This window comes from Ipomoea nil, unplaced genomic scaffold, assembly GCF_001879475.1.
Source record: "Ipomoea nil cultivar Tokyo-kokei standard unplaced genomic scaffold, Asagao_1.1 scaffold1770, whole genome shotgun sequence".
Lineage (NCBI taxonomy): Eukaryota > Viridiplantae > Streptophyta > Magnoliopsida > Solanales > Convolvulaceae > Ipomoea > Ipomoea nil.
The window spans coordinates 432,748-447,626 of record NW_017618198.1 but is presented as its reverse complement, the minus strand read 5'-3'; the positions used below and the strand labels follow the sequence as shown (position 1 = coordinate 447,626).

Genomic DNA, 14,879 nt, shown 5'->3' with positions numbered 1-14,879 from the left:
AACTTTAAACTCAAGACATCATATCAAATCTTGACACAAGTATAAAAGTTTCATTCTCCTATGGTACCAAGTAATGTTCCTCCTACCTAAGGATAATGATAAAAGTTTCAAGAGAGGTAAACGAGACAAACATTTAACATTATGTACATGAGCATGTGAAAGGAAAGCAAAAGAGTTGGAGAAAACTGGAGCAACAAAAAAAAATGATATGATGAGCAACAACACTATGGCCAAAAATGGCTACTGGTAGTTCAACAAATAATAGCCTAACATCTAATTTTCATACAACAACAGTACAACAAGACTTGTATCTTGTATACTAATTTTTTACGCGCATTGCGCAATTGAGATAATGTCCAATATTTTTTTTATCACAGTATAAACAAGCATGGTGTCACGGTTGTGACCAGCTGCCCGCTTTGCCAAATAAATGAGGAGTTAATTTATCACGCCCTGGTTGGCTGTCCTGCCATTACGCACACATTGGCAACTTGCAATTCTAAATGAATGGCTGCAACCGAAACGAACTTCAGAGACTAGATGAAACTCATAATGAAGAATGTGAGCACTGAAAAAAATTTATATGCCATATTCACTATGTATTCCATTTGGCAGGCTCGCAACCTCGCAACACCCCACCTAGGACCAAACGTCAGGCCACAACGACCACCGCTCCTGATGGTACTCCAGAAGGCTTTGTTAGATGTCAGGTTGATGCCGCACTCTTCATACTACAAAGACAGCAAGCTTCGAGACGGTACTTCTAGATGAGGTGGGAGGTTTCAAAGCTGTCACTTGCGACCCAATACCGTATGTCCATGACTCTCATCTTGCAGAGACTATAGCGTGTAGATAACCATTATCTTGACTTAAGAACCTCAACCTTGACAAGTTTGTGTTGGAGTATGATTGCCACAAATCCCACAATGTTGTGACAACCATAAATAAGCCTATGAGAGATCCTTCTTACTATGGTCTCATTCTTAATCAATGTCACTTTCTATTTAGGTCTTTTCATAATTTTATATGTCATTTCATCTATTGTTCAGTGAACCAACTTACCCATATTGTGGCTCTCAATTTGTACGTATTACTTGGGTGGCTAGTCACCGGATGTCTCCTTCAATTCTTAAATTAATGTAATTAATTTCCTTTAAAAAAAAACTTATTTAATAACTAATGATAATGACTGCCAAGACCTTATGGTCTAGTGTCACTTCCGACTGTCCTCGCGCGGATAAACGATGAAACTTTTTTTTTTTTTTTGTTTTTTAAAATTTAATAAATAAATAAAATGTTTTTTAAAGAAATAAAAATAAAAAAAATATTTTTAAAATGACACGTGTCAAGTTTGAAAATAATTAATGTTGTTGATTTGAATTTTTTTTAAAACCATTAACTCTATTACATTGTAGTATTTGTTCATACATACTCCCATATGGGAGAGTAACTACATGTCATCTGAGCATAAGGTGCTTGACTTGCTGATTTGAATTTAATTAAACAATTTTATAGGTTTAGAGGATTTGAGTGAAAATTAGTTGACTTAAGAGATGTAATTGCATTATCCGAATAATGGGTCCAATTTAACATTTTTCATACCTAAACCTAATTCCTAAATTCTAAACCCTAAACTTCAAAGTTCAAACGCCCTTACATCCTATTGCCCCGAGACTCAGACTGCAGAAGTAGAGGATTCTCGCTCTCGCCGGTCGCCAACAGGATTATCTGTCTCCGTCCGTCACTCCGGCAGTAGCCGTAAGATACTAAATTATTACTCCCTATACTATTTTTATTATAATGAATAAATTTTATATACCTTTTAAAAATTTTAAACAAGTTGTCAGGAGAAAAAAAATGATTTGATATATTGATTGTTTATGGAAAACCTTAAGACAATGGTGAGTTCCTGGAAAATGCAGTGAAAATCTTTGCCATCTTTTATTTATCATTTTTTAATTATATATAAATGAAAAACAAATAAGGTAGGAACTAGGCAGGCGATTCATTGTGTAGGATTTCTGATATTTCATTCGATTGGGTTGTGTATAACTGCAGATTTATGGAATATAATGAACTGTGTTTATTTCCCAGTTTCATTTGGTTTTAGACCTTTATTTCGGGCTCAATCAATTCATTCCAAATGTCTGCAATGATTCCCATTGTTAATTTCAAAAACATAAGTGCAATATTCTTAGTTTTATGTTGTTAAATCACATGCTAGCAATTGAAATTGAAGACTATTAGCACAATGAAGTGTAGAATATTTGATGTTGTCTAAATATCATGGGCAGTTGGCACTGAATTACTGTTTCTGTGAAAAATTAATTAAGATCTGACTTTTAATACAGATTTAATCTTTATATCAAACATTAATTTCAGCTTGATTTTATTCATAAGTTTATTAACATTTTCTGGTTAATATATAGGGCTGTGGTTCAGGATTATCTGTGGTGTCTCCTGGTTAGCAAATGGATGTTGCTAATGAATTGGGTTACAAACCTCCTTCTGATTTTGTGGAGGATAAAAGAGATCCACTTGTTGAACTTAAATTAACGGATTCAACTGAGCTCTGGCTCATCCAATGGCCCCAAAATCATGTATGGTCTCTATTGCAGACTCTTAGCTTCATTTACACTTCACATAATCTGATGCTTACATTTTATGGTATAATGAACTTACTATCATCAAACTTGATGGACTTTGGATATATTGCGATAGAAAGGATTAATACTTGCCCAATTTGCAGAAAATTTAATATATCTTGTAAATGAAATATGCTGATAGTATAAGGACCTGAAGTTTTCCAATGTTTATTTGCCTTTGTATGCATATCTGCATCATGAATTCATGAGGTAGAGAATATTTGTAATTTGCAAAGAACAAGGATAATTTGAATATGTAAGTATTATTATATAATGATACATTATATTTCTATACTTCATTGAATTTTGATCTAATCACATTTTTCTTTTTTTGGGATGTTGCAGTCTTCAGATTTTGATGGGCAAGTGTCACTGAAACTTGATAATGAGGGGCATTTAGGCAGCTTTGAGAGTTCTTCTGGCAAGTATTTTGAGCAAAAATTTAAGTCTTTTTTGTCTTTATGTTTACAATCCTTCTTTCTTAGCAAATTTAATCAACATGTATTCTTGTTGACAGGAAAATCTTATGATGTTTTCAATTTAAAAGCCCAGGATCCAGTTGGAACGGTATTTCTATCTTCTGCATCAGAGGCAAAAGCTGGTCTGTGAAATTTTATGTTCTTTCTTGCATTTCTGGCATCTGTGGTTCTTTTGATACATAATGCATATGTATCATGTATGCATGCTTGCATTAGTATATTCTACTTTCAGTAGTTTACATTTATAGTCATCATATTATTGTGCTGGGCCAGGTTATGTTGTCTTAATCATCCGAACACAGCCTTTGTGCAAAACTTTCCAGTTCTGAAAACCATTAACTACAAGCAAGCTAAAAGAAATTTCTGGTGCAGCCTTTATTTGTTTTAGCTTAGACAACGGCCCTGTTTGATAACATAGTTAGCTTATCAGTCAATTTTGGCTTATTTGACCACTATTAGCTGTTTGACTTGGTTAAACAATCAATATGAGTGTTTGATTAATTAGCTTTTTTGTAACCGTTCCAAAATGTTAAAATTCAAAAAGCTGCTCAAAGTAGTAGTTTCGATCAGCTTTTTGAGAAAGTCAGCATGTAATCAGCTGTCAGCTAACAGTTAATTTACCAAATACTTTTCTACAATCAGCTAATGTTATCAACTAGTCAAACCAACTAACCCAATCAGCTAACAACTATTTACCAAACACCCCCAACATTATTTTTTAAAAGACGGGCATTTTCTTGTATCTGCCTTTTAGATCTTTGTTAATAGTATTAATGTTTTGTTGCGATGCTCTAAGCCTCTAACCTGTGTGATACTTTGGCAGTTGGAAAGATTTCGCGCCATGTTTCTTTTATTCACTATCCAGAGCCTAGTGAATTTCAGAAACACAACAAAATGAGTTTGAAGGAGATAGCTCAGAGGTCTTCAACGATGACAAAGACAAGTTCAGTTTTCCATTCTTCAAGTGCTACTAAAAGTAGTAAGCATAGAAGTTCACAATCTACGAGTATCTACACTACCAACACTCCTAGTAGCCAACAGAAAAGTTCCAAATCCAAATTGGGTGAGCCATCTAAGACTCCAAAGAAAAGAAGCCACGGTGAGTCTTCAAAGTCCATGGACCAGTCTGTGCAGGATTCTGGCAGAGCCAACAGTGCAGTTACCAGTTCTGGATCAGCGGGGCATTCTCAAGAAAGAAAAGCAAAAAAGTCGAGGGCTAATTGAATCTTCAAACTGTTATAGCAGCTTCCATTTATCAGATCTTGTTTCAATCTTGATGCACAATTTTGAGGAAGATCATACGGAATATTAAAATGACTCACCGGTTTGTCTAGATTATTATGTAGAGCTTTGAGAATGCAATTAACTTTCAGTTCTTGTGGTGTTGAGTATCGAGTAATGATCTTGAGAGATTTTTTATGCTTTGGTACCTTGGATTTTGTTTACACAAGACTTTGATTCTAACTTCAAGTTGAAGAATATAAATTAGGGATTTATTGGTTACATGATCGTGGTGAAATACTGAAATACATGTTAATGTCATTATTTTAAAAGTGCCGGTAAGTTTTTTACAGTATTGTTTATAGTTACTTTTCATTTGAGAGACTCACTTCATATTACTAAATCAGTTTATAGTTATTTTTCATTTGAGAGACTCGTTCATGTCACTAAATCATACGGTTAAAAATCAATAATGCGGTTTGGCAAAATGAGGGAACTCGAAGAAAAAAAAACTTAGGTCAAGGTAAATCTAAACTAAAAACTGCAGTATGAATTAAAAGGGGGGAAAACATGAAAATGAAGGGTGAATCAGATTTGTTTTGAAACTGGGTTTGTGCAGCTCCAGCTTGCCTCGCTGGACTCGCCGTGGTCGTTAGCAGACGCACTTTCTCTTCATTCATCCGTAAAACCAAAACCCTGAACCCTACTCCTTTCTCTTTTACTCTCTCCCACACTCACTCCTCCAGTGTGAAATCGGAAAATGTTCTCCCCGGGAACGAGGAAATCCAACTTGACGGCTAGAAAGGCCGGCCGCGTAAGGCCTGCTTCCGATTCGCCGGTGACGCCTCTGGTCGAGAACCGGAGGTCGCACCTTGATAACGCTGTTCCCAATCGCCCCAGCACCGGCACCCCTGCTCCCTGGGCTTCTCGTCTTTCTGTTCTCGCCAGGTACGTATACACACTAGCGCGCGATGCTGCTTCCGAATTTCTCTGCATTTAGTCTTGAACTGAAATTTGATAAGTGATTTCAGTGGAATGTTAGCTCTCTTTCTTGTGATGTTCAGGAAATTTCTGAGTTATTGAGAGTTCTAAATACTCGTGTAGTAATTAAGGCCAGAAACGAATTGAGTTCGGTTGTGTATTCCGTGATATTTGTGTGATATATAGTAGTTGAGCAAAAAGTTATAGTAAATAGTGATATGTATATTAACAATATGCTCATGTATGGGGGAGACTGGAGAGGTAGATTGCTAATACCATGCCAACTGATAACTAACAGTCATAGTTTTTGTTGTTGACATGTTTAGAATCCCCCCTACAAAGAGGAGCGAAAAAGGGGATGACACTGATCTGGTAAAGCCTGTATTTGTTGGAGAGTTTCCTCAAGTCTTACGTGATCAGCAAGCTGTTGTGCTTCAAAATTATGCACCTGGTTAGTGATGCGAGTTCATTTATGTCCTTGCTATTAGTGCTTAATTTCTTCCTCTAAGCATTTTGTAAAATGTAATGGTGTATGTATTTCTGTTTTCCATTTCTCTTAACAGCTTAAACATGGCTTTGAAGAATGATAGGTGCATATATATATATTTGCATATTTTGTCAGGTAGTGCATCCATGTCTGGTGGAATGGACAAGGAAACTTTCTTGGCTTGGATTATCAGTGGAAGCAAACTCTTTATCTGGAGTTACTTGGCTTCAGCTGCTTCTAGGAACTGTGTTGTTCTTGAACTTCCTTCTACTTTTTCTGGTAACGATAATGTAGGGAAACAATCTTACAGTTCTGATAACTGGTTAGTCAGTGTTGTCAGTTGGGATAACAAGCAACATACCAACAAAGTTGTCCAACGGTGCAGTTCTGCTGGTGTTATTGCATGTAATCAGAAAAGTCGAACTCTTGTATACTGGCCAGACATATTCTCTGAACCGAGGACTAGTCCAGTTATTAGTTATGCTGATCCTGAGGAGGTGGAGTTGACCTTTTCTCCTGTAGATGGTAAAGCCACACCAAATAAAATGTGGCAGCGCAATAAGCTAGGGAGCAGTTCAACCTTAAATTCCATCAACTCTTTGATTGCTTCTGCTATCCCTGAGAACTGTCAGCATCATGCATGCATTGCCCTAGCTTGCAGTTCTAGTGGTGAGCTTTGGCAATTTCTCTGCAGCCCCACTGGTATCTGCCGCAAAAGGATTTGTCAGAACATATCGCGAGGTGATGATGGTGGGCATTTTGTTGGAGGCAGAGGATATCCAAGGTCATTGGTTTGGCATTTTCTGTCTCATTCTTCTGGTAAACCTAAAAGACAATTTCTTCTACTGACAGATCATGAAATACAGTGTTTTTCAATTGAACTTTCTCCTGATCATATTGTTTCAAAGATCTGGTCTCATGAAATTATTAGCAGTGATAGTGATCTGGGCATCCAAAAGGATCTGGCTGGTCAGAAGCGTATATGGCCTCTGGATCTGCAAATTGACAATGAGGGCAAGGTTATTACTATTCTTATTGCTATCTTTTGCAAGGATCGCATAACCAGTTCAAGCTACACTGAGTATTCGCTTCTAACCATGCAATACAAATCTGGGGTAGATGTTTACTCAGAATGTGTTCAGTCAACAAATGAAAGGATTTTGGAGAAACAAGCTCCCCCCCAAGTGATAATACCTAAAGCAAGAGTAGAAGATGAAGATTTTTTGTTTTCTATGAGATTGAAAATTGGGGGCAAACCAGCTGGTTCAGTGATTATACTTTCTGGTGATGGTACTGCAACTGTCTCACATTACTGGGGAAACTCCACCAGGCTTTACCAATTTGATCTTCCGTATGATGCTGGAAAAGTTATTGATGCTTCAGTTTTCCCTTCTGATGATGATGGGGAAGGAGCATGGGCTGTTCTCACTGAGAAGGCTGGAGTTTGGGCCATTCCTGAGAGGGCTGTTAAACTCGGTGCGGTTGAGCCACCTGAGAGAAGTTTGTCACGCAAAGGTAGCTCTAATGAAAGGTCACCCCAGGAAGAAAAGAAAAGCTTATCATTTGCTGGAAATATTGCTCCAAGAAGGGCTAGCTCTGAAGCATGGGATGCTGGAGATAGACAAAGGTCTAGTTTAAGTGGAATTGCACGCCGAACGGCTCAAGATGAAGAGTCAGAAGCTCTGCTAAATCAGCTTTTTCATGATTTCCTCTCATCTGGGCAGGTTGATGGTGCATTTGATAAACTTAAACATTCAGGGGCATTTGAAAGAGATGGGGATACAAATGTATTTGTAAGGACAAGTAAATCAATTGTAGATACCCTTGCTAAACATTGGACAACAACACGAGGTGCTGAAATTGTAGCTTTGTCTGTTGTGACCACACAACTAATTGAGAAGGAGCAGAAACATCAGCAGTTCCTTCAGTTCCTTGCTTTATCAAAGTGCCATGAGGAATTATGTTATAAACAGAGTATGATCCACCTCCATCCTTATGCTACTACAATGCAGTTTAAATGATCTGGTTTTAGTTTGAGTGTATATAATTGTAATACTTAATAATATTATAAACTAATCCCTGCAAGGATGAATATGGGTTAACCGGTTAAGTGATATTAGTTGGAATATAGGGCTATACATCTCCCCTAGTATTAGACTTTTGCCACATGTCTCTTTATGCAAGACTTAACACATATTCAGAATCCTTCTTGCTGAAGTTGATTCATTGGGATGCTTGTCTCCCAAACTTGAGCAAGAAAATCGAGTTTGAGTAACTATGGATCTTTAAGCCATAGAATAATATCTCATATCTGATGGATTTTGTATCAAATTTTGTCCTATTTGGGTGATTCTTTGTGGTGTTATATCTTTCTATTTAACTTTATTTGTTATGAAAATTTGAAGTAATCAATTGCAAAGAGGACTAAATTGCTCAATCCTTTATTCCTGTATGATTCTTAGCGGTCAAACTTTATAGAAGAAACACTTTTTATTATATCTCTTTATCCTTTGGCTCATTGTTTGCATATATTGTAGTTCTTTATGCTATTAACTAGCCAATATCATGCTGTTAGTGAGTATAAAATAATGTTTCTTTAATTCTTCCTATAGACCAATTAAAAGGCTATATCAGCAGCTCCCCTTGATGATTCTGTATGCCTTTCTAGTTTTAAGGTTAAGAATTTTTAGCTTTTGCTTGCAGGACACTCCTTGCAAATAATCATGGAACATGGGGAAAAGCTTGCTGCAATGATCCAACTGAGGGAGCTCCAAAACACAATTAGCCAGAACCGTGGAACTGGGTTTGGCTCTTATTTGCATTCTGATATGCAAGTCTCAGGCGCTCTTTGGGATCTTATTCAGTTAGTTGGTGAAAGAGCTCGTCGAAGAACTGTTCTTTTGATGGACAGGGATAATGCTGAAGTATTTTACAGTAAAGTGTCAGATCTTGAAGAACTTTTTCATTGCCTGGAGAGACAGTTAGAGTACATTGTTAGTGAGGAGATGACATTTTCTGTTCAGATTCAAAGAGCTTGTGAACTCTCTAATGCATGTGTGATATTAACTCGCACTGCCATGAATTACAGAAATGAACAGCACCTATGGTATCCTTCACCTGAGGGTTTAATGCCATGGAATTCTCAAGAAAAAGTACGTAACGGGCTTTGGAGCATTGCATCTCTCATGCTTCAGCTGTCTAAGCAAAAATATCCAGTAGATGATGCTGTGAAATTGAGTTTTTATTCACATCTCGAAAAACTCTCTGATGTATTACTAGAAGCATATTCTGGTGCAATTACAGCAAGGATTGAATGTGGAGAAGGACATAAAGGTTTATTAGATGAATATTGGAGCAGAAGAGATGCACTCCTTAACAGCCTTTATCAGCAAGTGAAGGATTTTGTTGAAGGCAAAAACCAGGTTGAATTGGTGTTTCAGTATGTTATTACTAAATGTTTTTTATGGCTTCTTTTCATTTGGAAGCATCTCATATATTCTTTTATGCACAGACTGCTTTGTCTGATATCCTTTACTCTAATGCTTCTTAGTCTAGTCATAGGAAAGTTATTTGATTATAACTGGAGTACTGGAAGGAGTCAAGGAGATAGATGTTTACTTTGTACTTTCAGTGATGTTTCTTGCTAAGTGCTTTCAACCATGCAGGATTCTGTGGAGGAATTTAAGCAGGATCAGGAAGAAACTTTTAGAAAGCTTTCCTCAGGCTTGTTCTCTATTGCTAAAAGACACGAAGGCTATCAAACCCTATGGAATATTTGCAGTGACCTCAGTGATCTAAATCTTCTTAGAACTCTTATGGTATAAATTTATTTGCTTGTTTTTTTTTTTTGTTTTGTTTTTTTTAAATTTTCTATTTTGCATTATAATACCTCAATCTTTTCGTATTGTTTGTTTTTGCTTACATCAGTCATTTTTGTGAACATTTCCTATTAATTTTTTGGATGTGATGTTTATTTCTCGTCTAGCATTAATAATGCAATTTTCTTTTGCAGCATGAGAGCATGGGACCTACAGGGGGGTTTAGTTACTTTGTCTTCCAACAGTTGTATGATAACAAACAGTGGTCTAAGCTTATGAGGCTTGGGGAGGAATTTCAGGAAGAGCTAGCAATTTTTCTAAAGCAGCACCAGGATCTCCTTTGGCTTCATGAAGTGTTTCTTCATCAGTTTTCCTCTGCTACAGAAACCCTGCATGTCTTGGCTCTCTCCCAAGATGATAGGTCAATTTCAGATATGGAGACCTTCTCTTTTGCCACAAATAAGAGAGCCTCCTTGTCAGACAGAAAGCGTTTTCTAAATCTCTCAAAGATAGCGGCAATGGCAGGTATATTATGCTTTATGGCTTCTTTGTATTATCAACAAACTATACATATAGAACGCACACTCCAAATAAGATTAGGCATTGTGTGATGCTAGGATTGTATCTCTTCGAAGTTCAAACCCAGTGTGTTTCTTGAGTGAAACTATCAGTAATGAGATAAATCCAAGTAAATTAAGAGAGAACTGTTAAATGGGTAACAGCAGGTTATTGAATTCATGGAAAAACTTTTTGTAATGATTTTTTCCTCCACTAATTTTCAATGTTAAGATAATCTGAAGTTTATTCATATTGCTGTTATCCAGCAAGAACTAGTAGAAATTATTCTCAGTTGCCTCAGTGAAGCATATCCTTTGGAAGCATGATTTTAAGATGCCCTCCTAAATTAGGAAACTATCTTCTTCCTTCACCATAATTTTGGAAGCCAATAATTTCTTCTTTATCTTGCAGAGAAAATAGTTGAACCATCTTAATTGGAACTGTAGAACCAATAACAGGAATTGAGTATTCTGTGGAGAAAGAGTATAGATAATAGGATGTCAGAGAAACAAAAAATGGACTGCCTCAAGGGGAGCATAATGATTATTTTGCTAATAGTTTTTGTGTTTAAGTTTGCTTGTCTATAAATAAGTTAGAAGAAATTAAATTTGTGACTGCTATATAGCTTTCTGATTTTCTTCTGAGACTTGATAAGTATTTTGGCATTTGGCAGGGAAAGATGCAAATTTCGAGACAAAGTTGAAGCGAATTGACGCTGATTTAAAAATTCTTAACTTACAGGTAAATATACTTTTATACAATGTCTAGGATTCTGGCATTGTAATTCTTGTTTTCCTTGGTGATTTGGTTTTATCTTTAGTGGTTGATGCTTTGTATTTTGATGACTATAATTTCCTTATTTAGTCTTGTAAACTGCTACAGAGTAATATCAACTTTATGATCTTGACTAAACAATTATCCTTAGTTCTGGCCTTGTAGCTTGGAGCCTTATTCTGTAAATGAATTAACTGCATGTTTGGTAATTGGTTCATGCAATGAAACAAAGTGAATAGGAATAAGATTTCGGAAGGAATAGAAAAAAAAAAATTATTCTGAATAGCTCATTCGCAGTAATGCTATTCTGGGAATATATAACCAAACCAAACGAAAGAATAGGTCTATTCTCAAGAATGTTATTCCATTTTTGGTCTATTTTGCAAACCAAACATGTTAAAATTTTATTCAGATTGTAGTTAGGACTTAGGAGCCATAATTTCCTTCTTTCAATAACAATGAATGAATTCCTTTAATATTGAATTTAAGATTGATATATTTTGAAGAATTGACACAATTAGAGCCCATCATTCTTTGCCTCTTCTAGATTTGTGCCAAGGACGAAAGATTGCTTTCTGCGGAAAACCTTCAAACCAATTAATGTGGCGTCGTCATTTACTTACACAGTTTGATTGTCCATTTGTCCTACAGGAAATAATCTTGGAACTGCTTCCAGAGGATGAAGTGCAAAACATTGGGCAGCGGCAGCTTCTTCCTCCAATGGACCTAATTGAACTGTGCCTCAAGAGTCAAACCCGGGAGCTTTCTTTGAGAGCTTTTGATGTATTTGCATGGACAAGCTTCTCCTTTCTCAAATCTAACACGAGTCTCTTGGAAGAGTGCTGGAGAAACGCTTCAAATCAGGATGATTGGGAAAAGCTATATCAAGCCTCTGTAGCTGAGGGATGGAGTGACGAGGAGACTCTATCCATTCTCCAAGACACCATACTTTTCCAGGCTTCCAGCAGGTGTTACGGGCCCAATGCAATAACTTTCGAGGGCAGTTTCAACGAAGTGCTACCTCTGAGACATGAAAGCTCCGAACTTCAAAACCTGAAAGGTACAGCTTCCTCCGTGGAAACAATACTTATGCAGCACAAGGATTTCCCCGATGCAGGCAAGTTAATGCTGACTGCAATCATGCTCGGGAGTGTTCAGGGTGATGCAATAATGGAGGACCCTTCCCCAATGGAGTGAGCCTGCAATTTTATTGCTCTTTTTTTTTTTTTTTTTTTTTTTTGAGGGGGGGGGGGGGGGGGGGGGGAGTGGGGGTTCTGTTCATAGTAATTTTGTACAACTATGATGAAATTACGTGCACAAATTTTGTTGTCTCAGCTGCTGGTTTAGTTTGCTTGAAGTAATGAATTACTCAAATAGTCCCAATACAAAGTGTCTAAACGTTTTCACAGAGCTGAGATGTTGATACTTGATACTGTGACCAACAAGACCTAAATACTCTTTTCGCTCAATCGCATTTCAGAAAGCTTCTTCCTAACTTCATCTCCAAGAAATAAACCCTAATGGCAACTTCTACGATACAACAATTGGCATTTTCTGGGCATATTACATTGAAGCCCAGAATGAGCTTTCCCTGGAAGGTTGGAAGCTTCGGTGTTGAACATATGGTAAAGTTGGAACTCCCTTTAGTACTGTGTTAATACTTGTTTCAAACATTGTTTTGAATGTATACCGACAACAGAATACTGACTTGACTCTTTAGTTCTCCGTCCAACAATCCCCACCACGAAGCCAGCTGCATTTGACGCAGAGGCAACACTTGTTGCACTTCACTAGTCCCGTGGAGCTAGCTCAGTTGATTCGATTGATCACCCTAAAGTTGTATAAACGATGTTTATTTTATGGTCTTTCCTTTGCAATAGATGTGGAAAGGAAACCATTGAAAGTGTATGGTTCAACTACAGAATTTGGAGAGGGAAATCAAGGATTAATGTTGTGGGTGTGACTTTGCCTAAATTCTATTAGACGTTATTGTTTCTTTTCGTCTCGTCTGTGCTGTTAAAAACATAAACTTGATAGTGGTTTGTGACAGAGTTGAACATCAGAATCATCACCAAACATGAGTCCTCCTTTTATTTGGTGTGCTTTCAATTCCCCTTCTTTACTCTAGGACAAATGTGTGAAAAAAGAGAAGAGTATACAAAATCTGAACCAAAGAAAAAGAAAAGAATGATTCATTCTACAGATGAAGAGAGGTATCCACATCACAGTTTTCCATCTTTCTATATCCTGTGCTCACACTGATCTTCTGATCACCCCACCATAATGCCCTTTTCTTCATAGCCTGAAAATCTGCCTGCCTGCTGCTCAAGTTCAGTCCAAGAGTGAGTGGATCCCTATCCCCTTCCCCAAACGGAATCAAGCCCGATTCTTGCACGAAAACCGGCTTTTTTGCAGCCTCAAAACTCTTCACAGGACTCATAACTTGAGGCTCAAACAGCAGCTTCAGTTCCTTCACCTCCCTCTGCTCTCTTGCCCTTTGCAGCTGCCTGAATCTTTCCTGCAGAAGTGCAATTGAAGACCCTAAAGCCGCCGGGTCCCTGGTTTCCCTCCCCATGATCACAGCTTGTTTAAACAGATATGAAAAAATGCAGATAAACAGGTAATGCTGTTGCTATGGCCCTCCTATGCTGCTAAACATGGCATATTTAAAGGGGAGTGTCACCAATTAACATGTTTTCAATGGTATATTATATTCAAGGGTGATGTATGATGGGCTGAGAATCGGCTGCTGGCTAGCAAAGTCCAAGAAGAAATGGTGTGTTGAGGTAAGATGAGTTCGCAAATTATATCGTGTACCACGGTCCACCAGCGCATTATGAACTCTGGTCTAGATTCCGTATATACAATTAACTTATGTATATTCCGTTAACAAATTATATACCTGTAAATAAAGGCAAATTACTTTGTGGACCCGTGTTCACCTTATCGGCCTTGTAAGGTGGACTCAAATCTAAAAATGCACAATTTATATATTGAATGTTCACAATTTTATATACTAAATGTTCACAATTTACATATACTAAATGTTCACAATTTATATACTGAATGTTCACGATTTTATATACTAAATGTTCACAATTTACATATACTAAATGTTAAAAATTTACATACTGAATGTTCACAATTTGAATTGTGAACCTTCAGTATGTAAATTGTGAACATTCAATATATAAATGGTGTATTTTTACCCGCGTCCACCTTGCAAGGTGGACCCGGGTCCTTGGCATAACTATTGGTAAATAAATTGAAAGTACATAATATATTAATTGCAACTGAAAGTAGAGCTATCAAAGTGGGCTAGTGGGTCGGGGCCCACCAATTTGGCGGGCTATAAAACTCAAAGTCTGACCTGTTCTTTTTGCGATGCAGGGAGACGAAGCCTATTTTGACAGTTTTAATTACAAGTACATATAATATGTTAACTGCAATAAATACATATGAGATATAATGTCTTATGTCTAGGATGGGTTAATGTAAGTGAAAGCGGAGGGACTTTTCTACAAGGCCAAAAGGTCAAGAACAAGAGGCCAAAGATGAGGGTGGAATGATGGATGAAAGTGTTTGGAAGGGTTTGTGATAGGGAATACAAGGTTAGGTATTGTTTGAGTCGGTTTGTCTTTAATGCTATTCTCTAATACTCTCTAACAGGGGATTAAGATGTGTTGTTGAGCTTTGGAAGGTGTTTATGATTTCTTGTCTATCCATATTTTTGTTGTGTTCCTGTGGCTGGAGGTCTGATTGGGGAGGTAATGGCCATTCAGACAAGACAAGGGCTTGATTGAATATATCCTCTCCTTTTTGGCTTCTTATTGACTTGTATTTTGTGTGATTTATCCTTTCCGGAGCAATGATTTAAAGGTACCCATTAATCATGTTGATGAAATAATAACAATAT

At 37.1% G+C, this 14,879-nt stretch overlaps 2 protein-coding genes across 2 annotated transcripts; both read left to right on the top strand.

Moving 5' to 3' along the window:
- Positions 1–1,650: 1,650 nt before the first annotated feature.
- Positions 1,651–4,627, top strand: LOC109192225 (mediator-associated protein 2-like). The gene is made up of 5 exons (XM_019342792.1): positions 1,651–1,758; positions 2,430–2,600; positions 2,991–3,066; positions 3,163–3,246; positions 3,948–4,627. The coding sequence occupies exons 2-5, from the start codon at positions 2,472–2,474 to the stop codon at positions 4,346–4,348; spliced, it is 690 nt and encodes a 229-aa protein (XP_019198337.1). The 5' UTR covers positions 1,651–1,758; positions 2,430–2,471; the 3' UTR covers positions 4,349–4,627.
- Positions 4,628–4,895: 268 nt separating this feature from the next.
- Positions 4,896–12,371, top strand: LOC109192385 (nuclear pore complex protein NUP133). Its single transcript, XM_019342999.1, has 9 exons — positions 4,896–5,293; positions 5,653–5,777; positions 5,949–7,787; positions 8,517–9,235; positions 9,479–9,631; positions 9,826–10,156; positions 10,863–10,930; positions 11,615–12,174; positions 12,222–12,371. Exons 1-8 carry the CDS (start codon positions 5,106–5,108, stop codon positions 12,158–12,160), a joined length of 3,969 nt encoding a protein of 1,322 aa, XP_019198544.1. The 5' UTR covers positions 4,896–5,105; the 3' UTR covers positions 12,161–12,174; positions 12,222–12,371.
- The last annotated feature ends 2,508 nt before the right edge of the window (positions 12,372–14,879 follow it).

Bases quoted from the DNA above. Each gene is read 5' to 3' on its own strand.
- LOC109192225 (XM_019342792.1), top strand. From the start codon at position 2,472: ATGGATGTTGCTAATGAATTGGGTTACAAACCTCCTTCTGATTTTGTG. The intron at 2,601-2,990 runs GTATGGTCTCTA...GGGATGTTGCAG, and splicing joins TCCAATGGCCCCAAAATCAT to TCTTCAGATTTTGATGGGCA. The intron at 3,247-3,947 runs GTCTGTGAAATT...ATACTTTGGCAG, and splicing joins TGCATCAGAGGCAAAAGCTG to TTGGAAAGATTTCGCGCCAT.
- LOC109192385 (XM_019342999.1), top strand. From the start codon at position 5,106: ATGTTCTCCCCGGGAACGAGGAAATCCAACTTGACGGCTAGAAAGGCC. The intron at 5,294-5,652 runs GTACGTATACAC...TGACATGTTTAG, and splicing joins CGTCTTTCTGTTCTCGCCAG to AATCCCCCCTACAAAGAGGA. The intron at 10,931-11,614 runs GTAAATATACTT...TTTGTCCTACAG, and splicing joins TAAAAATTCTTAACTTACAG to GAAATAATCTTGGAACTGCT.